General features: G+C 43.5%; 1 protein-coding gene and 1 long non-coding RNA gene across 3 annotated transcripts in view; both read left to right on the top strand.

Annotated features, from left to right (window-relative positions):
* Positions 1–4,603: 4,603 nt before the first annotated feature.
* LOC119262206 lies at positions 4,604–11,655 on the top strand. 2 transcript variants are annotated; one of them, XR_005129476.1, is made up of 8 exons: positions 4,604–4,680; positions 5,227–5,277; positions 6,202–6,243; positions 7,724–7,735; positions 9,667–9,699; positions 9,820–9,852; positions 10,198–10,227; positions 11,496–11,655. It is a non-coding gene; the product is annotated as an uncharacterized LOC119262206 (long non-coding RNA). The 2 variants fall into 2 exon arrangements; XR_005129477.1 differs by lacking the exon at positions 7,724–7,735.
* Positions 11,656–18,361: 6,706 nt separating this feature from the next.
* LOC119262273 (lipocalin-like) overlaps positions 18,362–26,909 on the top strand; it is a 9,135-nt gene continuing 587 nt past the window's right edge. Inside the window, exons 1-3 of the mRNA XM_037533677.1 lie at positions 18,362–18,613; positions 19,242–19,381; positions 19,653–19,732. Coding sequence (XP_037389574.1) covers positions 18,518–18,613; positions 19,242–19,381; positions 19,653–19,732 — 316 coding nt within the window. The 5' untranslated portion in view covers positions 18,362–18,517. The remainder of the gene's footprint in view (positions 18,614–19,241; positions 19,382–19,652; positions 19,733–26,909) is intronic.

The following is a 26,909-nucleotide window of genomic DNA, read 5'->3' as shown; positions in this document are numbered from 1 at the left end:
TGTGTGAGTGGGTCTTTCTGGGATAAGCTGCCCTGAGTCAACATTGTCTGACATTGGAAAGAAATGATAAAATAGGATTATTTTCATACAATAAAACTGCAACTACACAAATCGTTATCTTTAAATACAAACCTAATTCCAAAAAGTTGGGACAGGATATGAAATGCTAATAAAAACAGAAAGTGCTGATTAATAAATTCTCTCTGACCTGAATTAAACTGAAAATGGTACCAAAAACACAAGATTTAATGTTTCACTATATGAACTTCACTGTATTTTGTAAATATATACTCCTGCATCTCATTCCAGAAAAAACTTTAATACAGGAGGATGTTTACCTCTGTGTTACATCTCCTTTCATTTCTGCCTTCATTTAATTTCTTAATTAGATGGACGTTTTCTGTGTGACACAGTTCTGGACTGTAGGTGGGTCAGTCTAGCACCCAAACTCTGACCACAAAGCCCTACTGCTGTGCAGAATGTTTCTAGGTGTGCTGTGTTAAGATAATCATGGACTTCCCTGAAAAAGACGGCGTCTAAAAGGCAGTATGCGTTGCTCCAAAATATGTTCTGTGCAAATTCAGTGAATTCAGCTTCTGTCTCTGGTGGTCTTAACTAACTAGAGCTGTAGCTCTGCTCTGCCTCAGGGTGGCGCTGTAGCAGACTGGCTCACCCAGTTGGTCCTTCATAGTCTAGAAACCGTAACTCTGCCCGGATTCCTCTGAAAGACTTTCCCCTGAGCTGCAGCAGATCTGAAAACCGGAAAACTTGCCCAGTTTCCCAAGAGTTTGGAGTGAAGAGTGACTGTTCCTCATTCCTCACGCTGAAGACTGAGGAGGAGACGAGGAAGATCTCAGTTACTGTGAGGAAGAGTGCAGAACCACACTAGAACAGAGACTCTACAGAAGAACTTTGTATCTCCAAAATGGTAACTTTACAGGAGAAGCAAAAACAAACTTTTAATGTACATCAATGGAACCGGACGTCTTTACAGAATACACTTTAGTGTTAATGTAAGTCAATGGAACCGGACGTCTTTACAGAACACACTTTAGTGTTAATGTAAGTCAATGGAACCGGACGTCTTTACAGAACACACTTTAGTGTTAATGTAAGTCAATGGAACCGGACGTCTTTACAAAACACACTTTAATGTTAATGTAAGTCAATGGAACCAGACGTCTTTACAGAACACACTTTAGTGTTAATGTAAGTCAATGGAACCGGACGTCTTTACAAAACACACTTTAGTGTTAATGTAAGTCAATGGAACCGGACGTCTTTACAAAACACACTTTAGTGTTAATGTAAGTCAATGGAACCGGACGTCTTTACAGAACACACTTTAGTGTTAATGTAAGTAAATGGAACCGGACGTCTTTACAAAACACACTTTAGTGTTAATGTAAGTCAATGGAACCCGACATCTTTACAAAACACACTTTAGTGTTAATGTAAGTCAATGGAACCGGACGTCTTTACAAAACACACTTTAGTGTTAATGTAAGTCAATGGAACCGGACGTCTTTACAGAACACACTTTAGTGTTAATGTAAGTCAATGGAACCGGACGTCTTTACAGAACACACTTTAGTGTTAATGTAAGTCAATGGAACCGGACGTCTTTACAGAACACACTTTAGTGTTAATGTAAGTCAATGGAACCGGACGTCTTTACAAAACACACTTTAATGTTAATGTAAGTCAATGGAACCGGACGTCTTTACAGAACACACTTTAGTGTTAATGTAAGTCAATGGAACCGGACATCTTTACAAAACACACTTTAGTGTTAATGTAAGTCAATGGAACCGGACGTCTTTACAAAACACACTTTAGTGTTAATGTAAGTCAATGGAACCGGACGTCTTTACAGAACACACTTTAGTGTTAATGTAAGTCAATGGAACCGGACGTCTTTACAAAACACTCTTTAGTGTTAATGTAAGTCAATGGAACCCGACATCTTTACAAAACACACTTTAGTGTTAATGTAAGTCAATGGAACCGGACGTCTTTACAAAACACACTTTAGTGTTAATGTAAGTCAATGGAACCGGACGTCTTTACAGAACACACTTTAGTGTTAATGTAAGTCAATGGAACCGGACGTCTTTACAAAACACACTTTAGTGTTAATGTAAGTCAATGGAACCGGACGTCTTTACAGAACACACTTTAGTGTTAATGTAAGTCAATGGAACCGGACGTCTTTACAGAACACACTTTAGTGTTAATGTAAGTCAATGGAACCGGACGTCTTTACAAAACACACTTTAGTGTTAATGTAAGTCAATGGAACCGGACGTCTTTACAGAACACACTTTAGTGTTAATGTAAGTCAATGGAACCGGACGTCTTTACAGAACACACTTTAGTGTTAATGTAAGTCAATGGAACCGGACGTCTTTACAAAACACACTTTAGTGTTAATGTAAGTCAATGGAACCGGACGTCTTTACAAAACACACTTTAGTGTTAATGTAAATTGACTCTGTTGTTGATACAAGGTTTTATTCCGAGAGCAGTGCTTTATTTGTGTTTATTGTAATATTAGTGTTGTTTTCTGAGTAAATAAACACCTGACGCCACCTGGATAAACAGCTTTTTCACTCTAATTTTCTAAGGTGAGGTAAACTGTCCCACCGTGCTGTATGAAAGGCATCATTTTTAATAGATGACGATGTCGTATTACTCACCATTGGAGGCAGGATTGCTGTAATCGAGCTGGCTCTGCGCTCTGTAGGTGTCGTCTGCTGTGGACTCGACCATAACAGTAATATTCATAATGATAATCAGGGTAATAACAAGGCTGAGGACGGTGTTTACGAGCGGTGGTGTGCTTGTAAAGCGGTCAGCGAGGCTCTCAGCGCAGAGAAAGCAGCGTTAAACAGAGAGAGAGCAGCATGACCGCGAGGACTTTACTGATCTTCACGCTGACCGTCGGCCTGCTGGTGTCCGTCTGCGGTGAGTGACCTTTACGCTCGTTCAGGGATTTCAGACAAGGACGTAAGAGTTTTGGATCTGATCTCAGCTCAGGCACTCTTTACTGGAACTCTACACTCTCTATAAAGATGGTTCTTCAAGGGTTCTTTATCATCGTTAGGAGGAATTTAAATATTGTGAAGCATTTTCTTCCGTCTGGGATTCGGCTCACGGACACAAACAGCACTTTAAACTGACCCAATTCCACTCGTTCAATAAGACTTTACTAGAAATCTGATATTAACAGGTCTTAAACATGCCATTGTGATGTAATTACATGGTTATAAGCTGTAATAACAGGTTTCAGCAATATTAGTGTTATGGTGCCATAAAGACTCAAAGAATCATTTGCTTCATGAAAGTGTTCCTCAGATTGATGGAGGACATGCTGTGGATGGTTCTACAACATTTTTGAAAAGGGCTCTATATAGCACCCAAAATGGTCCTTCTATCTTTAATCGTGCAAAGGGTTCTTTGAGTGTACGTTGTTCTTTGTAGATCCATTATCTTTACTAAAGAACCCTGAAGAGCCATCTTTTTAAAGAGCGCACAGAACCGTGACATAACCAGGATAAGAACATCACACCGTTAATGCAGGAACATGTGATGTTATGATATTTAATGCTAATCTTTGCAAAATGCATACATTTAAAAATTAGGGTTTTTTGAGGGTTCTTTAGCAAAGAGGGTTCTTCGAGGGTTCTTTAGTAAAGAGGGTTCTGAAGCATCTCAGAGTAAGAGCACTGATCCGTTCAGGTCATGGAATTTATTTGGTGTGATATAATAAACAGAAGTGAAGTGTTATTACTCTAAGAACCGATAAACGTGGGTTCTGTGTAGAACCATGAACACTGAAAGAACCCTCTACATGCTTAAAGCACACTTTACATGGTGAATTAGTTCTGCAGATTGATGGAGAATGTGTTGTATGTGGTTCTTTGTAGAACATTTTGAAAAGGGCTCTGTACAGCACCAAAAAGGGTTCTTGTATTGTTATGATGTCAAATTTACAAAAAAAAGGGTTCCACAGGGCACTAAAAGGGTTTTGCTATTGTTACGGCATCAAGCTTGCAGGCCAGAAGCCTTTTTGGTGCTAAACAGAACCAAACACAACACATTCTACAGCAATCTGAAGAACCACTTCACCATGCAGAGAACCCCAAAGCATGAAAGGGTTCTTGTAGTGCTCGAGGTTTTATATGGAACCATTATCTTCACTAAAGAACCCTTGAAGAACTATCTGTGTACTCTAGTAAGCCACTGGAACGTCAAACGTCTTGTGATCTTTCACAGTAACGGTAACATGGCACTGTAATACTACTGAGGAAACCTGTTATTACAGTTTATAACTGTGTAATTACATCTGCTATGACGTGTTTAGGACCTGCTAATGTCAGTAAAGTCTAATTAAATATTGAATTACTGAACTGAGCCTGTTTTTGTCAGTGAGCTGAATTCAGATGAAAGCGCTTCACTATATTTAAGTAAGACGCACAGAACTGGAGACAAAATAGTCCAAATAATAAAAACTAATAACAGCAAAACAGACTTGATGTGACAGTTCAAATACTAAAGAAGCAGAAAGCAGCGAGTAAGACGCTCCGTGTGTTCTAGACAGTAAACGAGGGAGCAAAAGCAGGACACAGAAAAGCGGCTCTCTGATCCAAACAGCAGAGAACATACAGAACGCCTTGGGTAAGTCTCTCTCTCTCTCTCTCTCTCTCTCTCTCTCTCTCTCTGTCTCTCTCTCTCTGTCTCTCTCTCCCTGTCTCTCTCTCTGTCTCTCTCTCTCTCTCTCTCTCTCTCTCTCTCTCTCTCTCTGTCTCTCTCTCTCTCTCTCTCTCTCTCTCTGTCTCTCTCTCTGTCTCTCTCTCTCTCTGTCTCTCTCTTTGTCTCTCTCTCTCCTTTCTCTGTCCTCTTTCTCTCATTTTCTTCTTTTTCTATCTCTGCTCTATCTCACTCTTTACTGTGTGTGTGTGTGTGTGTGTGTGTGTGTGTTTCTGTGTGTGTGTGTGTGTGTGTGTGTGTGTTTCTGTGTGTGTGTGTGTGTGTATGTGTGTGTGTGTGTGTGTGTGTGTGTGTGTGTGTGTGTGTGTGTGTGTGTGCGTGCGTGCGTGTGTTTCTCTGTGTGTGGGTGTTTCTGTGTGTGTGTGTGTGTGTGTGTGTGTTTCTGTGTGTGTGTGTGTGTGTGTGTGTGTGTGCGTGCGTGCGTGTGTTTCTCTGTGTGTGTGTGTGTTTCAGATCCTTCTCAGATTATGCACCCCTCCAAGAATTTTAGAAACGTGGACATGGGTGAGTGAAGTTAAACACTCATTACCTTCTCCTCATAAACAGTGTTTACAGTGAGGCAGAGCTGCTGCTCATCAGCTCAGGAGAAACATCTGATCATCTCAGCTCTGCTGCTCCACCAGAACCTCACCTGAACAGATCAGATCAGAGACATGTTCACACTGCTGACCTCCAAACTCCACCAGAACCTCACCTGAACAGATCAGATCAGAGACATGTTCACACTGCTGACCTCCAAACTCCACCAGAACCTCACCTGAACAGATCAGATCAGAGACATGTTCACACTGCTGACCTCCAAACTCCACCAGAACCTCACCTGAACAGATCAGATCAGAGACATGTTCACACTGCTGACCTCCAAACTCCACCAGAACCTCACCTGAACAGATCAGATCAGAGACATGTTCACACTGCTGACCTCCAAACTCCACCAACGCTCGACAGCATTTCCTACAGCATCTAGAACACAGAGTGAAATGATTAAAAATAAATAAACAAAAGTAAAATAATATTATAATGATAAAGTGCAAGTGCCACAAAAGGGTTCTCTGAGTGATGCCATAGGAGAACCACTTTCAGTTCCTTAAAAACCCATCTTGGAAAAGACATGTTTGAGTGTGAAGAACATTTTTAAAACTTTACATACTAGAAAGGTTCTAGAGCTATTTATGGGTTCTTCCTAAAACATTGTGGAGGTTCTGAAACCTTTACTTAGGTTCTTCAGTCTCTTGCACCTCCTTTATGAAAAGGGTTCTTTAGGGAAAATAGATATTACTCAAAGTATTGAACGTTTGAGCTCATTGTTATGTATCAGTTGTAGATGTTATTGTTTATTGTTGCTCATTATTGTTTATTATTGTTTATTGTTGTTTATTATTGTTGTATAAATCATGTAATTAGTCTGCGTTTGAACTTTTTCCCCAGCTAAGCTAACAGAGGACAGCATCGTCAACGAGAACCTGAGACGTGAGTATCAACAACATCATCAACAACAGCAATAATGACAGTGATAATTATCACACTGTGCTTTTTACAAAGATCGTTCCTCAAGTCTTCTTTAGTAAAGCTGATGGTTCTATATAGAACCACGAACAGCCAAAGAAACATTTGCATGTTTAAGATCTTTACACGGTGAAACTTGCTGGAGAATGTGCTGTATTTTCTTTCCTAAAGAACCCTTAAAGAACCGTCTTTTTAAGAGTGTACCACTGCCCAATTAATGTACTTGGTTTGGATGCACAGTTCCAGGAAAAACCTTCACTTGGCATAGAACCACAGGTTCTTTAAACTTCAGAAAAGTTATCCCCACTCACAATTCTCAGTTACAAAAATGCTTCTTTAAAGAACCATAACATAAAAGGTTCTTTAGGGAACCACATATGGTTCTCCCTAAATAATAATAATAATAATAATGCATCTGCTGCTGCAGATAAAGATCTCCAGCTGGTAATTAGTTTGAATGAACTGTTCTTGGAAAAAATCTATAATTAATAGAACATTCTGGAGGTTCTAAAACTTTAGAATCTACAATAATGTGGTTCACTGAAAAAACCTTGAGTGTACTTGTAATAATTCTACAGAGCCGTTGGTGACATCCTGTATAGATAAAGATAATCTGTGACCATGAGTTAGCAAGGCGTTGGAACAAGATAATTAAGTAGTGGCCACAACTAAGTAAGGTGTGAGAACAAGATAATTAAGCAGTGGCTTCAACTTAGGAAGGCACCACTTAATAAGGCGTGAGAACAAGATCCTAACACGTGGCCATGACTTAGTAAGGTGTGAGAATGAGATCCTAATGCATGGCCACTACTTAGTAAGGCGTGAGAACAAGTTCCTAATGCACAGCCACGCATGGGAGGCATGGGAATGAGATCCTAATGCATGGCCATGATTTAGTAAGGCGTGGGAACAACAGCCTAATGCGTGGCCACGACTTAGTAAGGCACAGGAATGAGATCCTAATGCATGACCACCACTTATTGAGGCCTGGGAATGAGATCCTAATGCGTGGCCACAACTTAGTAAGGCATGAGAACGAGATTCTAATATGTGGCCATGCCTTAGTAAGGTGTGGGAACAAGATCCTAATGTGTGGCCATGACTTAGTAAGGTGTGAAAATGAGATCTTAATGTGTGGCTATGACTTAGTTAGGCATGGGAACGAGATACTAATGCATGGCCACCATTAAGGAAGGCCAGGGAATGATATCCTAATGCGTGACTTTTACTTAGTAAGGCATGATCTCGTTCCCACGTCTTACTAAGTAGTGGCCACGCATAATTTTTATTTATATGGGATGTCACCAGCAGGGCTCTGTATAATACTACGACTGATTATGACTGAAATACCACCACTACTACTAACAGTAGTATTATTAATAATAATAGTAATAATAATAACAATAATAATGAGTGTTTGTGTTTTCTGTTTCTCTCTTTACAGTGTCCTCTCAGCGTAAGACCCGTTCTAATGTCTTTGTTCTAAGATTGGTTCTGCTGTTAGTTAGTATAAGTGTTATGATTAGTATGAGGTGAAAGTGCTGTGGTCACTAACAGTCCAGCTCTGAATCTGCTGCTTTACTCAACTGACCACCTTCCACAACCTGGACACTCAGACACCCAGTGACTCACACTGCAGAACCGACTCACACCGCAGAACCGCTGGAGTGAATCAAAATGAAGGTTACAGTCTTTTCTGCTCCTCTCAGTGCTCAGAACGAGAACGCTGAAACAGCCGGAACGTCCCGTCACGCTGATGTTCCCCTTTCTGCTCTAACCTCCATTTACGGAATCTGTTTCAACACATTTTCCTTCCTGAGCACTTTAAGGAACTTTTGCAAAACAATCAAATACTGGAAATTCTGGTGTGTCGGAAACTGTTAAGTGTGTGTGGTACGTTCTCTTTTGCAATATCTGGAGAACACTTGTCCTGTAAACACAGTATGCGCAGCCTGAGAACTCATCTGCAGCACGCATGAACACATAAAAGTACTAGCTAATTATACTGGGTAACATGATTAAGTTAATTACACTGAAATGCCCAACAGGTTCTAGATATTAACTGAGAAAGTTAGCAATATAGACACCAAAGTACTAGGTAATTACTACAATCACATTAGGTGTCTGTATTTATCGCTTTATTACTGCAAATAATCTTGAGATATTTCACTATGTCCTTTATCAGCTTAATATCTAGAACCTGTTATGATAGTTCAGTGAAATTTAGGTAGACTGCCTTGGTACTTCTCATCATTTTACCAAAAATAGGTTACACAGCATGTTACAGGCTGTACCTCACACTTATTCAGTCCATATCAAGGATATTGAGAACCTCATTTGCGTTTAGAATCTAGAATATCTAGAACCTGTTTTGTATGTTAGTGTGTTTGCATTAATTGTATAGTACTTTGGAGCTTGTACTTCACACTTACTCATGTAATATCTAGAACCTCATTGACATTTAGATAAACTGTTTTGGAACTTATTGTCATGTTACCCACAGTAATTATCTAGTACATTGGAGTTTGTACCACTGACTTACTCGCTTAAAATCTAGAACCTTTGACATTTCAGTGTAGTTTAGATAAACTGTCTTAAAATGTACCACCATGTTACCCAGAGTAATTATCTAGTACTTTGGAGTTTCTACCAAACACTTAATCACTTGTTATCTACTACCTCTTTAATACTTTAGTGCAATCTAGATAAACTGTCTTGGCTATCTTACTATCATGTTACACAAAGTATTTACCCATTACTTTGTAGTTGGCTCCATGCAGCACTATCTAGAACTTTAATTATAACAGAACGTGTTACTGAAATTTCTATAACTCACTTGAAAAGTTCTGACTGATGGAATTTCTGGACTCTAAATGTTTCATAGGAATGTAATTAAGATGAACTGAAAGTTCTAATAATCGGAAACACATTTCAGCTTGGAATGGAACGCAATACAGGGCAGCCAATCAGAGCAGAGCTCATTTACATATTTCAGGCCTAAAGGCACAGACCTGCTCAACTGTGAGGGATGAAGAGAGGCTGGAAAACAGCCATGCACGAATGAATTACGTACGGAGCCCCGCTGGTGGCGTCCTGTACAAATAAAAATAATGCGTGGCCACGACTTAGTAACACGTGGGAACGAGATCCTAATGCGTGGCCACAACTTAGTAAGCTGCGATCTCGTTCCCATGCCTTACTTGGTCATGGCCACGACTTGATCATCTCATTCCCACACCTTACTAAGTCGTGGCCTCGCATTAGGACCTTCTTCCCACGGTGGCCACGCATTATTTTTATTTATACAGGACGTCGCCAGCAGGGGGCAGTAATTGTGGATGTTGTTGATGAGGGTCTAACTGGGCTTTAATGTTGTCTGTGCTGCAGTGATGAACTGGCTGAACAGAGTGGTGGACGTGGGTCAGTAAACTGCCTCATTCACCTCATTTGCTTTTATCTTTACTGTTTTCTTTATGAACGTACACGCTGATGTATGTCACAGTTCTTTTCTAACGTAATACTTTTAATATTTCCCTGCAGGTAAAGGTATCGCGAATGGAGTCTGTCGAACAGGTAACAACAACAACAACAACAACAACAACAACAGCAGCTGTGATCTGTGAAACTTACAGATTATATTGAAAATAATAGGACTTTAATTTTACTTCATTTAAACGCATAAATAATAAAACACATCACACAAACTCACATTTACTTTCACTGTATTTGCATTTAGTAGTAAATGTCTTACATTGGAATATTTAGTAGAACCGGTTTGCACAAACTTTCACTATACAGTCCATTCACTGTGACTTGGCACCACTAGATGACAACAACAACAACAACAACAACAACAACAATAATAATAATAATAATCCAAAATTGATCAGTTCTTGATTTTCTCCCTCCTTTCTACAGTCAAACTCATCTAAACCTGACCTGATGGAGGTGAGCTGGACCAACCAATAGAAGGCATCCTTGCCTCAGTGTGGACATCTCATTGGCTGGTCTGATGCTCCGCCCACAACATAGGGTGGTGCATTCAGGGTCCTCCTTAACTTCATTTACTACTTGAAAGTTGCTCGTAACCAGCTGACAAAGTCATAAATACCAGCTCTGTGTAACTGAGGGTGGCCAGCTGTGATCAATCACCAGCCACTATGTTCTCGGGTTACTATGGCAACAGATTATACAGTACAATTTCAGCATCATAATCATAATTATATCATAATACCTGTATTGCTGTAGTGAATAGGCAGGCCGGTGAGAATTAATTTCCAATGAACACCTGTCAGTCACAATTTGGTCAGGTTATTTAATTTTTAATATTTTTTATTTTATTATCGACTTTTATCTCTGGGGAGAAGATCCGCAACAAACATCACCTTCAGCACCGCATCGTGGAGTCTTAATAAGATAACATAAAACGGTGTCCTGTGAGTTTTGGCTCACCCTGTACACGAGTGGCCTCTGACCAAAATGACACCCAATTTCAGTACAATTTCTGCATAATTAACTGCTTCTGAGCGGTTTGGTGTGAAACGCTCTGTTCTAGATAAACTGACCGAGTCAGAGCCGTTCACAGTGGTGGTGATAGGAACAAGACGTCCCTCTAAAAGCTCCTCACAGTGGTGGTGATGGGAACCAGACGTCCCCCTCTAAAAGCTCCTCACAGTGGTGGTGATAGGAACCAGACGTCCCTCTAAAAGCTCCTCACAGAAAGTTCCTACATGAGCTGGTTCTGAATTCACTGCCTGATGACTGAGACGCTGTTTTATGAGAGTTTAGAGAACTTCAACTCCATTCATGGTGGAGGGAGACATGCAGGGCGCTGTGCGGCAAAATAGTCCCCAAAGAAAACTCATTATTCCAGATTTTCCACTGTTTTCCATCATCAACATTCCATATAAACTCAGAAGACTCGTGTAGGTTCTCTGGTGGTTCTGGATGGTAAATAAAGTGTCTATATCTGTGTTGTAGTCATGGCGACGCCTGGTTCCCATCACCACCACTGTAAAGACGTCTGAACCACTTCACACCAAACCCTCTGAACCTCTGATCACACCTCACACACTGGATTATGGGGGAATATTGAGATCACTCTGCCTGTGAACACCTCTTACAGAACATGATGTGTGAAATTATAAACAGAGATTTTGGGGACTGAGCTGGTTAAATATTTGGGGACTGAAGACTTTCTGTGTTTTCACCACCAGGGGGCGCCGGTTACTCATGCTGGAGAACGATGATGCATTGTGCTGTGTAGAAGCTCATCTTTACGCTGAAGCAGGACCCCTAATATGAGAAAGATCTGCTCTCAGATCAGCCTGAATGGGAAACATCACCTCTTCCTGACGGACTTGAGTGAATTATTTTGTTAGGAACATCCTGAAGTGACTAGAACTAACTCAGATCACCACTGCACTAAAACTGAAAGTAAATAAAATCATCCACAAGCCTCAGCGTGTCAGAGTAATGGAGGTTTTCACACATTATCATTAGACTTTTCCTGAAATGAATGCCTCTATCTAGAGAACGGAATGGTGGCACTGTTGCCCCACAGCAAGAAGGGCCTGGGTTCGATTCCCCGGCCGGGCAACCAGGGTTTGACCTGTGTGGAGCTTGCATGTTCTTCCTGTGTCTGCATGGGTTTCCTCTGGGTGGTCCAGTTTACTTTAGCTCCTGAGGACATTAAAAAGCTTTAATGTCATCTACAAGCGAGAGCAAGGTGAGACAAATAAAAGTCCTTAAATGAGCTGAGCTGGACATGTAACAGCAGATTAAGCTTTGCCAATAAAATTGAAGGCACTATAAATATGATATTCGATATTGCTTTAAACTAGGGCTGTCAAACGACTAAAAAATTTAATCGTGATTAATCTCAGAATTTCATATAGTTTTTTTAATCTGTGTAAATGTTATAGAAAATAAGGATTTTTAAGTGAAATGTTACAATTAAAATGGTCAATACATTTTATGCTAAATGTACTTTTGTAATTTTATTCACTCACATACTCGGCAGTAATACTGAATCTACAAAACACAGAACTGGATTTGTAATAGATCAGGGAGCCGCACTCTCAGACAGAAGACATGTAGTCACACACTACTGTGTCTTAGTTCAGATGTATAACAAAAGAAAATAAAAACTACATAAAACTTACATTTTGCTGAAGTTGTATTCAGTCACAGCCTATAGGACTTCACAGTCCTGCGCAAACAAAAATAAATTACACAAAGGTGGACTTCATTAAAGACATGTTTACATGCAGCCTAATAATCCGTTAATAATCCAACTAATAGCTCAATTGGAATGGAATACGTCCATGTAGACACATCAATCTGAACAGTCTAGTCTGATTGAGGCCATTTGGAATACAGTCTCTATCTGATTGATCAAGGTGGGTAATCCTGTGAATAATCTGTTAAATAGAAGAATAATATCCGTGTAAGCGTCTGTATCCGATTACATTCCCTATCGGAAAGTTTCAGTCCGTTCTGCCTGAGCGTCGCGTCACAGTGAGAGTTTATACCGTTCAACACGGCGGAGCAGAAACTGGTCTGCAGAGGAGACGAAGTTCATGCTCTGATCTTTAAAAGACGGCGGCGGGACGGACGTCCATCTTATGCGTCTCAGAGCACGACGTCTTCCTCTCGGCCTTCTTTAATAAGGACGTGTGAAGGACGTTTTCCTGAGTCTGACGTCATTTTAAAGCAGTTAGAAACACAATCACTGCTCACTGCTGCTCATCTCACTCTGACTGGACCTCACGGGATGCTGGTTGTCATGGTAACGTCTACACTAAGTGCTGCTCCACGCATGCGCGTCATTTTGATCTGATTACTTTTAGTGAGCAGGTAAACGAAGATTTTCATCAGACTGTTGAGTAGAGTGAGAATAAACCCCTCAGTCTGAATCTGTAATCGGATTGTATTCAGTCGGATTGGCAGAAGTCTTTGCATGTAAACTCCTCTACTCTTAATGAGAGACGCCGCGCACGGTCAAGTCTCAACATGAACTATGGATGACTCACTATTTTTTTAATTGCGTTAAATTGAGATCATGTTAATGCGTTATTATCGCGTTACCTTCGACAGCCCTACTTTAAACATGATGCAAAATACAGAGGCTCCTGGTACCCCTTGGACCCCTTGAGTATCTCAAAATAAAAATTCTGGGGGGTCCCTGAAAATAAATTTTTCATGATGTAAAACAGACGCTCAAATCGTCACTGCCCAAAAAAAAAGGTGTGTCCAAAATTGCAACTTTACAGCAAAAAAGGGCAAAAAGGCTCTTTAATTTTACTGCAAGTTAACGTAAAAAGATGTTATTCCACCTATTTTGGAGCATTTCTATTAATTCATTCCTCATGAAATTTTCACACAGTAGTACAGCTGCAATTTTCAAATGATGTAGAAAAATAAAATCAGACAGAAATGGAGACGCATGTTTTTGTTTGCACAGCAACAAAATACAAATTCAGTGAAAGCTCAGTAGTGGAAGCTGATGGAGTCCGAGAGCTTCCGTCTCTGGTGTTCTTAACTAACTAGAGCTGCAGCACCGCTCTGCCTCAGGGTGGCGCTGTTGCAGATTGGCTCACCCAGTTGGTGTTTCATAGCCTAGAAACCGCAACTCTGCCCGGATTCCTCTGAAAGACTTTCCAATGAGCTGCCGCGGATCAGAAAACCTGAAATCTTGCCCAGTTTCCCAAGAGACTGGAGTGAAGAGTGACTGTTCCTCATTTCTCACACCGAAGAGGAGACGATGACAGTTAATGTGAGGAAGAGCGCAGAACCGCACTAGAACAGAGACGTTATAGAAGAGAAGACGAGGAAGATCTCAGTTAATGTGAGGAAGAGCGCAGAACCGCACTAGAACATAAACTCTACAGAAGAACGGCTGATGAAACGGACATTTACTGACACTGACGCATCAGCAGCGCTATAGAGAGGGAGTCAGCAGACAGACACCGCGGGAGTGAGGCGTATGGACTGAGATTAAACATGAACTCAGCTGAACTGGAGATGAAGAAATCTCGTCGCCAGCGCTCTCACTGCGGTAAACCTGCCTGTTCTTCTCCAGGGTGATTTATCTGTGTGTTTACACTGATTTCTATAGGCTCTGATATAACAGGCTTTTAAATCACTGCCACTGTCAAACCAAAAACACTGCATAGACTATTCAACTATTCGCCTCCACTGCTCAGAGGTGCCGCTTTAAGACGTCAGATGTCAACGAGTCTCTGATAACATGATTAAGACACTAACTACACCTCAGAGGACGCCTCAGAGAAGACAGCGGGTGATTTTGGGGTCTGTATCTCCGGTTTTTCTTAAGGTTAGCAAAGCGATCCAGGGCTTGTTAGAAAGGGCTGAACACCCTCTACTGATCTGTGGAGTTTGGCTTCATTCTAAAATTTTTCCACTCATCTAAAGAGCTTCAAACATCAGATACTGAATGTCGTTAGCACCAGTTTCTCAAAGACTACGTTAATAAATGCGTGTGGTTGGAGAAAGAGCATAATGCCCTGTAATCCTGTAAAGGTTGAAGTCAGTTACTCTTATTTTGGCAGAGTTATGGCACTCTACATTTCTTTGGTTCTCCACCTCAGGCGAGTGCCTCAGTAAGGCCTAAGTAGGATACAAATTTGTGAGGTTTCAGGGTCTAATTCTCTGGTTCACATTGGAAAGGGTGCATCACAGTCTACTGACCTGTAGAGTTTTAAAGTCAGATTATTAAAGGCAAATTTTTAAAACTTTGTTTAACCAGGATAATCACACTGAGATTAAAAACCTCTTTTACAAATCTTTCCCTTCTCATGTGGTTTTATTTAAGACATCATCAGCGATTAATCAACGTCGACTCAACTGCAGCCCCTAGTAGACGTAGAGTGCTGCGTAAAAGTTATTTATTTAATATTCATTCAGTTATTACCCCATCAGTCATAGGCACCCAAACAATAACACACAAAGAACATATGCACAACCTACACTATAGCAACAACGGCGGCGATACACAGTCCCTGTTCTAGGCAATGATCCTCTACACATGGCCTTCTGCAATACTATATATGACAATCATTACATAAAAGTACTTAAAGATGTAACTCATACAGGACATTTACACAAGTAAAGCATGTGTGTTCTCTGCTGTGAAGTCACCGTTGTGGAGATACGAGGTTTAGTACTGACAACAGCGATATGTCTAATACACATGGGACACTTTATTAGGTACAGTTGCTTGTCAACACAATTAGCTAATCAGCCAATCACACGGCCGCAACTCACTGCATTTAGACCTGTAGAGGTGGTCAAGACGACTTGCTGAAGTGCAGACCGAGCATCAGAACGGGGAAGAAAGGGGATTTAAGGGGCTTTGAACGTGGCGTGGTTGTTGGTGCCAGACGGGCTGGTCTGAGTATTTCAGAAACTGCTGATCTGCTGGGATTTTCACGCTCGACCATCTCTAGGGTTTACAGAGAACGGTCCGAAAAAGAGGAAATATCCAGTGAGCGGTCAGTTGTGTGGATGAAAATGCCTTGTTGATGTGAGAGGTCAGAGGAGAACGGGCAGACTGGTTCCAGATGATAGAAAGGCAGCAGGAGCTCAAATAACCAACCAACATCTCTGAGGAACGTTTCCAACACCTTGTTGAAAGTCACGAAGAATTAAGACAGTTCTGAAGGGAAAAGGGGGTCCAGCCTTTTACTAGCAAGGGGTACCTAATAAAGTGGCCGGTGAGTGTATTATGATTACATGTATGGGACAAATATTGGACCACATGTCCTGACATGGTATGAAAACATATGCATGTTTGTTTGTGTCTGTGTGAGCGGTGAAGTGCTGACAGTGGTCTCTGGCTGAGGGTCATGTGGTCAAAGAAAAACCCAGATGGACAGTGTGGGTGACTTTCTGATTCTGCTCCCCTCATCAACAGCCCCCAGCCCTCGCTCCTGCTCGAGCTTTCTGTTAACACACACACACACACACACACATGCCCCCAACACCCCCTACCCCCCCCCCCCCCCCACACACACAGACACACACACACACACATGCACACACTCACACACACAGACACTGATACAGACACACAGGCAAACTTCAACAGATATTTATAATTGTTTTTATTTTTTACGCGTCTTCTGTTACAGCCAGTTTGTCATGTGTTTGTTTGTTTGTTTGTTTGTTTGTTTGTGCATGCTAATAAGGGAAACTTTCTCACTCTTTTATCTGCTTTTTATGGCCTTGTTTACAAGCACTGTGCAATTACAGCTTCACAACCTCAGCTGAAATTCTCCTGTGCCCTGTTGTGTCTGTTGTCCAGTAGCCGTGTGTCATTAACGGGACGGGCTGGTGTTTTTAGCCTGATCTCAGTCTGCCGTGTCTGTAAGGCGGTGCTGATTACAGAGTATTTATTAAAGAACACAAAACAACACACACTTACAATAGAAGCCCATGAGCAGATGCTGAGTGTACCCTGTAAACAATATCATCATCACCATCATCATCAGTTTTATTTATAGATTTCCACACCGATGTCTTCCCGAGTCTGCTCTACAGAAAGACGTGTGCATATATGTATGTATATACAGGGTAAGTCAAAAGTCACAGGACAGGTATTATTTTATTGTAATTTTCATTTTATTATCGAATTTTATCTCTGGGGTTATCTCAAACAAATTGTGTGTGCTGAGAAAATCCGCCTTCAGCACCACATCGTGGAGGCTTAATAAAATAACATAAAACGGTGTCCTGTGACTTTCGACCCTGTATAATCATGTGGCCTTCAGATCCGCTCAAGAACAGCGTAGAGAGCTTCATGGAATGGGTTTCCATGGCCGAGCAGCTGCATCCAAGCCTTACATCACCAAGCGCAATGCAAAGCGTGGAATGCAGTGGTGTAAAGCGCCGCCACTGGACTCTAGAGCAGTGGACACGTGTTCTCTGGAGTGACCAATCACGCTTCTCCGTCTGGAAATCTGATGGACGAGTCTGGGTTTGGCGGTTGCCAGGAGACGGTACTTGTCTGACTGCATTGTGCTGAGTGTAAAGTTTGGTGGAGGGGGGATCATGGTGTGGGGCTGTTTTTCAGGAGTTGGGCTCGGCCCCTTAGTTCCAGTGAAAGGAGCTCTTAAAGCTTCAGCACCAAGAGATTTTGGACAATTTCACGCTCCCAACTTTGTGGGGACAGTTTGGGGACGGCCCCTTCCTGTTCCAACATGACTGAGCACCAGTGCACAAAGCAGGTCCATAAAGACGTGGATGAGCCAGTTTGGTGTGGAAGAACTTGACTGGCCTGCACAGAGTCCTGACCTCAACCCCATAGAACACCTTTGGGATGAATTAGAGTGGAGACTGTGAGCCAGGCCTTGTCGTCCAACGTCAGTGTCTGACCTCACAAATGTGCTTCTGGAAGAACGGTCAGAAATTCCCATAAACACTCCTAACCCTTGTGGAAAGCCTTCCCAGAAGAGATGAAGCTGTTATAGCTGCAAAGGGTGGGCCGACATCATATTAAACCCTATGGATTAAGAATGGGATTCACTCAGGTTCATATGCGTGAAGCCAGATGACCGAATACTTTTGGAAATGTAGTGTGTGTGTGTGTGTGTGTGTATCACAACAGAGTAACTTAAACTGCATCCTAAATTGCATCTACAAGTCTGCGCCACCTTAACGAAGCTGAGAGAAGCTGCTGACTTCTAGTTTAAGATGATAGTGTAAGAGAAGCGAACTCTGGAGACCGAGCATGTCCTGGCTGATCAACCACATCTGCATCAATTACTGAAGTATTTTCCACCTCAGGCGAAAAGTTTCTTTAAATAATATTGTTATGATTAATTATGATTGACGGTGAATTCCAAAGTGGATGAACATAAATCGATGCGCTGTTGACGTCTCTGCTCACCTCCGTGATGGTGTGAGAGTCGTCCCGCTGACTGCAGCCAAACCGCCTCCAGCTCCATCCTGCCTCAACAGGTTCCAGCTGCTGGGTTCTGCTGTACGTGACTAGAACAGGACGCCATGCATACCACCTTATGCACTCCAGTGCCAGCAGTTGCACAATAAAGCTATATGGAAAAAGCTGCGCTGTTGTGTAACCGTGATTATGGGGTATGTACATGTTTGTGTAAAGTGGGGGGTCTACTGTACTATATAAAACACGCCAGCGCTTGGACACAACTCATCCTCAACCTTCCCTCACGCTGACTCAGAGACGTGTTCTGCAGTAACCATGCCGACCACCATGCTGGGAATGCTGGGAGTTCTCCTGTGTGTTCTGGCCGTGAGGGCCGACGTGATGCCTCAGGCCGACTTCGACCTGCAGAAGGTAAGAAGAGCAGCGGATCAGCTTTACGGACTGAACAGAAGCAGAAGCTCAGAGCACAAGCACGGATTATAACACCATTAATAATATCCTATACAATAATATAAAGCAATAATAACCAAAAAAACAATATATGTATATATATATATATATGTTTTTTTAACATATTGCTGCTGTATCTCCAAAACGAGAACTTTACAGCAAAAGGAAAAAACCTACTTCACTTTTAATGGAAATCAATGGAACCAGACATTTTTCCAAGTCATTTTGGGTCATTTTTTTGGTCCATTCATCATGAAATTTACATACAATGTACAGGACCATCCTTTCAAATTATGTCAAAAACTGAAAAACGTCAAAAATGGAGATGCAAGGTTTTCTTCTGACAACAGCGACACGTACGATTACATTCTCCTCCATTAATAATCATATTAAATTCTCAAGGAAATGATTTAAGTGTTTTAAAAATACAAGTTTACATTCTCCTCATTGTTATTGGGCTACTGTGTTTTGGTCCTGTAACGCTGTGCATTTCACCACTATGTGTTTATTTGGTTTATCTGCACATAATCATCACTCAGAACCATGTGGTCAGTTCCAGGTGGTTGTTAAGGCTTTCTTTCTGCTCCAGGTCGGAGGGACGTGGTACCTGGTCGGCTTCGCCACCAACGCAGACTGGTTTGTGAGCCGTAAAGCAGACATGAAGATGGGGACGGTTACTCTGACCCCACAGTCCAACGGTGACCTGGAGATGGACTACTCCAGCCTCAAGTACGGCTTCCAGCACGCAGACAGTCAGACACGTCCAGCTGCTGCTGGGATTAGCTATGCTGACGTACTTTAGTCCATGTTTGTAGATCACAGTGAGTCAGAAACCACATCGTCCAGTCTGTCAGGGACACCCAGCACCTCCATATGGTTTGAGGCCTTCAGGCATGCCGTTAGCACCATGCTAGACAGCAAGCTACAGCCTTTTATTACTTGTTAGCTGCATTAGTCTCATAGCTCCAGTGTTCGCTGCAATGCTAATGTCTGTGTGCAGGTCTGATGGCCGCTGTAAGAGGATGAATCATCTGGCTAAAAAGACGGACACTCCTGGGAGATTTGCCTACCGCAGCCACCGTGAGTCTCATATACACACTCACTGTGCTCCTCCTTGTTTCATCACTTACTGTCCACCTAATCAGCTCCACTGACCGCACAGGGTCACTCTGTAGATCTACAGTTACAGACTGTAGTCCATCTGATACTCTGTTACCCTGTTCTTCAGTGGTCAGGACCCCCATGGACCCTCACAGAGCAGGTACTATGTGGGCAGTGCTGCTGGAGTTTTTAAACACTGTGTCCACTCACTGTCCACTCTATTAGACACTCCTACCTTGTCGGTCCACCTTGTAGATGTAAAGTCAGAGACGGCAGCTCATCTGCTGCTGCACAGTTTGTGTTGGTCATCCTCTAGTCCTTCATCAGTGGTCACAGGACGCTGCCCAGAGGACGCTGCCCACAGGACGCTGCCCACAGGACGCTGCCCACAGGACGCTGCTGGCTGGATATTTTTGGTTGGTGGACTATTCTCAGTCCAGCAGCGACACTGAGGTGTTTAAAAACTCCAGCAGCACTGCTGTGTCTGATCCACTCACACCAGCACAACTGGTGTGCACAAACAACTTGCTCCTCTTATCGGAAAACATTCCGTCCAGAACCATTTGTTCCCTTTTGTAGGTAAGATTATGGTACACAGAGCAGAAGCCCCCCTCCCTTGGGCAGTTCCGGTGGTCCGTGAGTCTGTTTCTGTCAGCTTAGCATTTCATGACTGTTAGACAACTTATTTGGGTCCACCATGTTTGCTTGTACGCAACAGGGCAGGACGTGTTTGTATAAAAGAAGGAGTGCCCTTCTTTCTTTGTGCAGAAGACTTAATAAACTCTTTGATTGATTACGAGAGTCGTTCTGTCTTCCTGCACCGAGCGCTCCCGCTGAGACTGAGACTTTCCACAGGACAGGTGATCCACTCTCTGGTTCCTCTTCATGAACGGACCAAAAACGGCCGGTCCTTTCAGATGGTGACCCCGACGTGTTCTCTTCACCCAGGTAAGTCCAATTAATCGTTTTTGGACCTCTACCTGGTTGTCGAGATCACCTGGGTGTTCAGAGCGAACCGACCCAGCCCTGTCGGGTGGGCGGGAGTACGAGAGTGAGAGTAGAGAGGGTACATTTAAACCTAAGCGCTTAGTGGGAGACAGGGAACGTCCTATAGTGGAAACTCTCAGTACAGCTCTCACTGTATTTTTCCATAATGGGCACGTCGTTCCAACCAGAGCCGGAAGAGACACCGGCTGCATGGATGCGTAGATGTAATTTGGGTTTGTCCAACCTAGCTGGTTGGACCGAAAGTAATCCGCAAATACCCGCATACCCCAGGGAGGGCACTTTCGATGTGGGCTATTTGGGTTCCGCACATCACATGATTAATGAGGGCATAGGAGATCCTGGATGAGACCTATCTTACATGAATGAAAGCTATAAATCGTGGTATGACGTGAAAAAGGTGTGGGATGAACCGAAGAAACTCTCTTTATGTGTGTGAAGTTTGGTTTTACGTCATCTGCGCTCAGCCTTTCTGCATTCTCTCTTTTGGGTCCGTGCTGCTACAGTGATGATATCAGCGGTACTTGTTTCCAAAACAAGCATGGACCCTGTGTCCCAATTATCTCTCCCATTCCAGTTCTTATCAGAAGCAGAAAGAACAAGGAGTTTAGGTCAGATACTGTGAATACATCCAACCTGCAGTATGTTAGAAGTAACTCACAGTCTTTGAAACAAAGTGCACAGGTTATTAAGTTAGCTCTACTGAATATCAGATCTCTTACAAATAAGTCTTATATAATTAATGATTTAATTACAACAGGCATGATTTCATGCTTTTAACAGAGACATTAAACTCATATAGTGCTGATATTGTGTTAACTGAGACGGCTCCACCAAACTTTAACTTTTTCATGCACCGGCAAGAAAGGCGGAAGTGTAGCAATGCTGTTTAATGATACTTTCCAATGCAAGCAGTTACCACTTGGTGATTTCACATCTTTTGAATATTTAGGTGTGATTTTAAAGGGGGCACAAAGAATATTACTAGTAACTGTCTACAGACCTCCAAGGTACAATGCTAATTTTATTGATGACTTCACAGATATGTTATCTTTTATTTCTACTGAATTTGATCATTTTGTTATTGCTGGTGATTTTAACATTCATATTGATAATCACAAGGATAATTACGCCAAAGGACTCTATGATGTACTTGAATCTTTTGAACTTTCTCAGCATGTGACTGGAAGTACACATTGCCATGGTCACACTTTGGATGTGGTTATCTCAAAGGGTCTTAACATTTCAGCCTCTATTAAGGATGTTGCATTGTCTGATCACTGCTGTGTATTTTTTGAAATGTGGACTTCAATCCACAGCAGTGCCAGGCAAGTTAGGTTTAAGAAAAGACAGATAAATAACAGGACAGCTGCACTTTTTTGACCAAAATGTGCTTTTCCCCTTGCCAACCATCTGAATCATGACCTTCCTGTTGTGTCTCTCAATGTATCTGGTGTTGACTATAATTTTCTCATTGATACCGGCGCCACGCTCTCTTCGCTCGGACCCAGTTACGAGGGGCCTTTATCATCTAGAATCACTAGCTCTGTGGGTATTACAGGACCGCCCTTCTCATCTCCGTATACGCCCCCACTTCAGGTTGTATGCGACGCAGTGCGATTTACTCATTCTTTCGTGTTCATGCCAGATTGTCCCTTTAATCTTAATGGGCGGGATTTAATGAGTAAACTTGGTCTATCCCTGTCCTTTTCTGGTTCGCGCATGACCGTGTCCACGGGAGATTTCAATTGCGATCTCAACATCGCCAATAAATCCTTTAAATCACCCGTGTCTGCTCTGCTGTCTGTCTCACACGCCACAGAGGTTCCCGAGCCTCTGCGTTCCATACCACACACTGTTTGGCTACTCTAAAAAGCCCCACTCCTGTTTTTGTTAAACAATACCCTTTGCCCGAGCAACTGTGTGGTATAGACTCTATTCTACAGAAACTTCTCTCTTTAGGTGTGGTCGTCCCATGTCAAAGTGCGTATAACACACCGATTAACCCAGTCCCCAAGCCGGACGGTTCTTGGCGATTCACTCAAGATTTTCGATGCCTTAATGACGCCGTCGTGCCTATCGCCCCAATTGTGCCTGATGTCTCTTCGATATTGACCTCCATTCCGTGTCAACACGCATTTTTTACTGTTTTAGACGTTAGTTCTGCTTTTTTCAGCAATCCTGTTGAACCTGACACCCAGCCGATTTTCGCTTTTACTCATCGCCAACGCCAATACACGTGGTCTCGTTTGCTGCAAGGTTTCTGCGACTCGCCTGCGGCGTTCGCCGCGTCGCTCCGAGACCTCGTTTCTGACCTTTCCCTCCCCAGGGGTGCTGTGCTCCTGCAGTATGCAGATGACCTTCTGATTTCGGCCCCTGACAGCTCCACGTGCACTGAGGCATCTAAACTGGTCCTCATGCGCTTGGCTACCCTGGGCTTCAAGGTTTCACTAAAGAAACTGCAGTTCTGCCTACCCCGGGTCCAATATCTGGGTCATGAACTATCTCAAGGTCAACGCCTCCTCTCCGCTGACCGAGTGTCATGCATCACGCAGCTTCCCAAGCCCGCCACCAAGCAGGCTATGATGTCTTTCCTCTGCCTCATCAATTACTGCAGACAGTGGATTCCTGACTGCTCCGCGCATGACAAAACACTGCGTGCCTCCTTCACTCACGAACAGGCCATGACTCATCGCCTCACATGGACTACAGCCATGAACTGTGCATATTCTGCTCTACTGTCCTCACTGCAGTCTGCACCAGCCTTGGGCCTGCCCAACTACGCTCTGCCATTTCACCTGTGGGTGTCGGAGTCGGGGGGCACTGCTGCTGCGGTTCTGGCTCAGCCCCACGGGGGAGGTTTGCGCCCTTGCGCATATTATTCTAAAACATTGGACGTTACGGCCCGAGGCCTTCCATCCTGTCTCCAAGCGGTCGCGGCGTGCGCACTAATGGTACAGGATGCTGAAAAAATCGTTTTAGGTCATGACTTGACCTTACACACCTCTCATCAGGTCTGTCAGCTCCTAAATAACTGTTCTACACAGCACTTGTCTGCTCAGCGGCGTGCAGGCTATGAGAACATTTTGTTGAACACAGAAAACCTCACTGTGCGTCCGCACTCCTCACTAGATACTGTCTCTTCCGCTTTAATGCATTTACTTCTGTTACCACACGACGCCTCCAGTCCCACTCTAGACGTGCATGACTGCGAGACCCGTCTGGCCGGTGAAACTTCTATTCGCCCTGACGTGTCTTCCACCCCGTTGCCTTCTGGCCTTGCATTTTATGTTGATGGATCATGTTCCAAGCCATCATCGGATGGCTCAAGACCAAGATGTCACTATATACACGGACAGCCGTTACGCTTTCGCCGTAGTTCATGATTTTGGGGGAATCTGGCATCAACGCGGTTTCGTTACTACTGATAACAAACCCATTTCCCATGTGTCGCTTATCGAGGACCTGATCAGGGCGAGCTTCCTGCCTTCCCGACTGGCCGTTGTTAAAGTTCGTGCTCACCAGCGTCGTAGCGACCCTGACTCTGTTGGTAACAACACCGCCGACTCTGCCGCAAAACGTGGAGCTCTTCATGGCCCCACTTGCCCTTTTATGAATCCGGCTTCCTTCTCCTGGACTGCACTCACGGTTGACTTACTTCCTGGTCTTGATCTTGACTGTATTCAGGCCACCGCCTCGGACTCTGATATCAAGCATTGGCTGTAATCGGGCTACGATCCAGCCGTCAAACCGCTGCGCGACGCCCGCACATTGTGTTCCGTGTGTTCCGTTCCTCGTTCCCGATTTTCATGGTATTTCGCATCGGGAACGAAGAGGGGTAAAGCGTGACATGTCCGAATTGTTTTGCATTCACAATTTGAACTCTGCCGTTGATCGCATATTAGACCGTTGTCTTACATGTGTCTTACAGAATAACCCAAAACCGGCCGGACCGCACCAAGTTCTTCCTAAACCGGAAACACCTTTCCAAGAATGGCAAATCGATTTCACACACATGACGACTGTAGGGCCGTACAAATATTTATTGGTCTTAATAGATAAATTTTCTCGTTGGACAGAGGCGTTCCCATGCAATAAAGAAAATGCAAATACAGTTGTGACAAAACTCTGCCAAGAAATCATACCGCGTTACGGTGTCCCCTTAGGAATAGACTCCGACAAAGGCACACCGGTCACCTCCAAAGTCACACAGATGCTCGCGAAGCACCTGAGCATAGACTGGGCTTTCCACATCCCCTATCACCCTCAATCCTCGGGTATGGTCGAAAGGGTTAATCGGACTATAAAAGGGCGGTTATGAAAGGCCATGCAGACGCAGAACACTACTAATTGGGTGAAGGTTTTACCTGTAGTTTTGGCCAAACTGCGGATGGCGCGCACAGACACTCTGGGTGGTCTGTCGCCATATGAAATTGTCATGGGACGTCCGTTCCCCCTCCCATGGCGTCAGAAAACGGCTCTGGGGGGAACGGCGGACTTGGATGTGCGTCGCAGCGAGTACACCGCAGGGTTGTTAACTGTTCTGAATGAATACTGGGAGAGGGTCAACCAAACTATCACAGACCCTCCCAAGGTCCCAACCCATGCTTTTAAGCCGGGCGATCAGGTATTGGTCAAGAAATTTGAGAGAAAGGGTTTTTCAGACTCCCCTTTCTCTGAACCCACTACTGTACTCGCTGTCACACGCACGGGGGTATTAACTGATCTTTTCCCACAGTGGATTCATGCCTCCAGATGTCAGTCAGCCCCGCAGTGATGTATATACATGATAGACGTCTAAATATTTTTGTTTCCTATCTCTAACCTGTCCTGTGTTACAGAAGTTGCAGCTAATATTAATCCTGTGCCTGGTGGAACGTGCTGGCGGATCCCCCATGGATAACGTTTTCTGGCAGTATGCTAACTGGACTGCCAAGCAGTACACCAATGACTCCTGCTACGTGCGTCACCTGATGCCCTCCAGTGTGAACAAGCACTCCATGGTCACGGCCCCTCAGGATCTCTCTGCTACTCTGCAGGCTGTAGCACACACCTGTCTGTCTCCTGACTGTTTGAATGTTACTCATTATGATTACCCTCACATTAATTATTCTCTTTCTCTATCACAGGATTTTTGTTCTAAAACTCGCAACACTACAGATTTTGCTACATGTTTACTGTACATTCTTAAATATGTCCTTACTAACTCCTTACTAACTCCTTATTAACTACTTACTCCTTATTTTGCCATGGCTGTCCCCATTATCTGTATGGTTTTGCTGTTATTGTGTTTGGGCCCTTATTTTTTTCAGATGCCTCATGGAAAGGGTCTACGCGCTGGCCTCCGCGATGCGACCCCCGCGGCCCGTATACCAGCCTCTCATCTCCAGCACCAACCATATGTATGTGTGTTCTCACGCACCACAGTAACTTGCCATGTTATGCCTCACCAGTTGGTGAGGCATAAAAGAGGGGAATGAAAGGGTTAACTCTGCTCTAACTCTGCTCTAAGCAGACTTTGCAGCCAGAATAGCTACTGTCCTTGGCAGTTTGCACAAACAACTTGCTCCTCTTATCGGAAAACATTCCGTCCAGAACCATTTGTTCTCTTTCGTAGGTAAGATTATCGTACACAGAGCAGAAGCCCCCCTCCCTTGGGCAGTTCCGGTGGTCCGTGAGTGTGTTTGTCAGCTTAGCATTTCATGACTGTTAGACAACTTATTTGGGTCCACCCTGTTTGCTTGTACGCAACAGGGCAGGACGTGTTTGTATAAAAGAAGGAGTGCCCTTCTTTCTTTGTGCAGAAGACTTAATAAACTCTTTGATTGATTAAGAGAGTCGTTCTGTCTTCCTGCACCGGGCGCTCCCGCTGAGACTGAGAGATTCCACAGGACAGGTGATCCGCTCTCTGGTTCCTCTTCATAAACGGACCAAAAACGGCCGGTCCTTTCACACACTAACACACCACCAGCACGTCAGTGTTACTGCAGTGCTGAGAATGGCCCACCACCCAAACAGTACCTGCTCTGTGAGGGTCCATGGGGGTCCTGACCACTGAAGAACAGGGTAACAGAGTATCAGAGAAACAGATGGACTACAGTCTGTAACTGTAGAACTACAGAGTGACCCTGTGCGGTCAGTGGAGCTGATA

Source organism: Pygocentrus nattereri, chromosome 23 (genome assembly GCF_015220715.1).
Source record: "Pygocentrus nattereri isolate fPygNat1 chromosome 23, fPygNat1.pri, whole genome shotgun sequence".
NCBI classification, from domain to species: Eukaryota; Metazoa; Chordata; class Actinopteri; order Characiformes; family Serrasalmidae; genus Pygocentrus; species Pygocentrus nattereri.
This window is presented reverse-complemented; position numbering and strand designations above follow the sequence as displayed.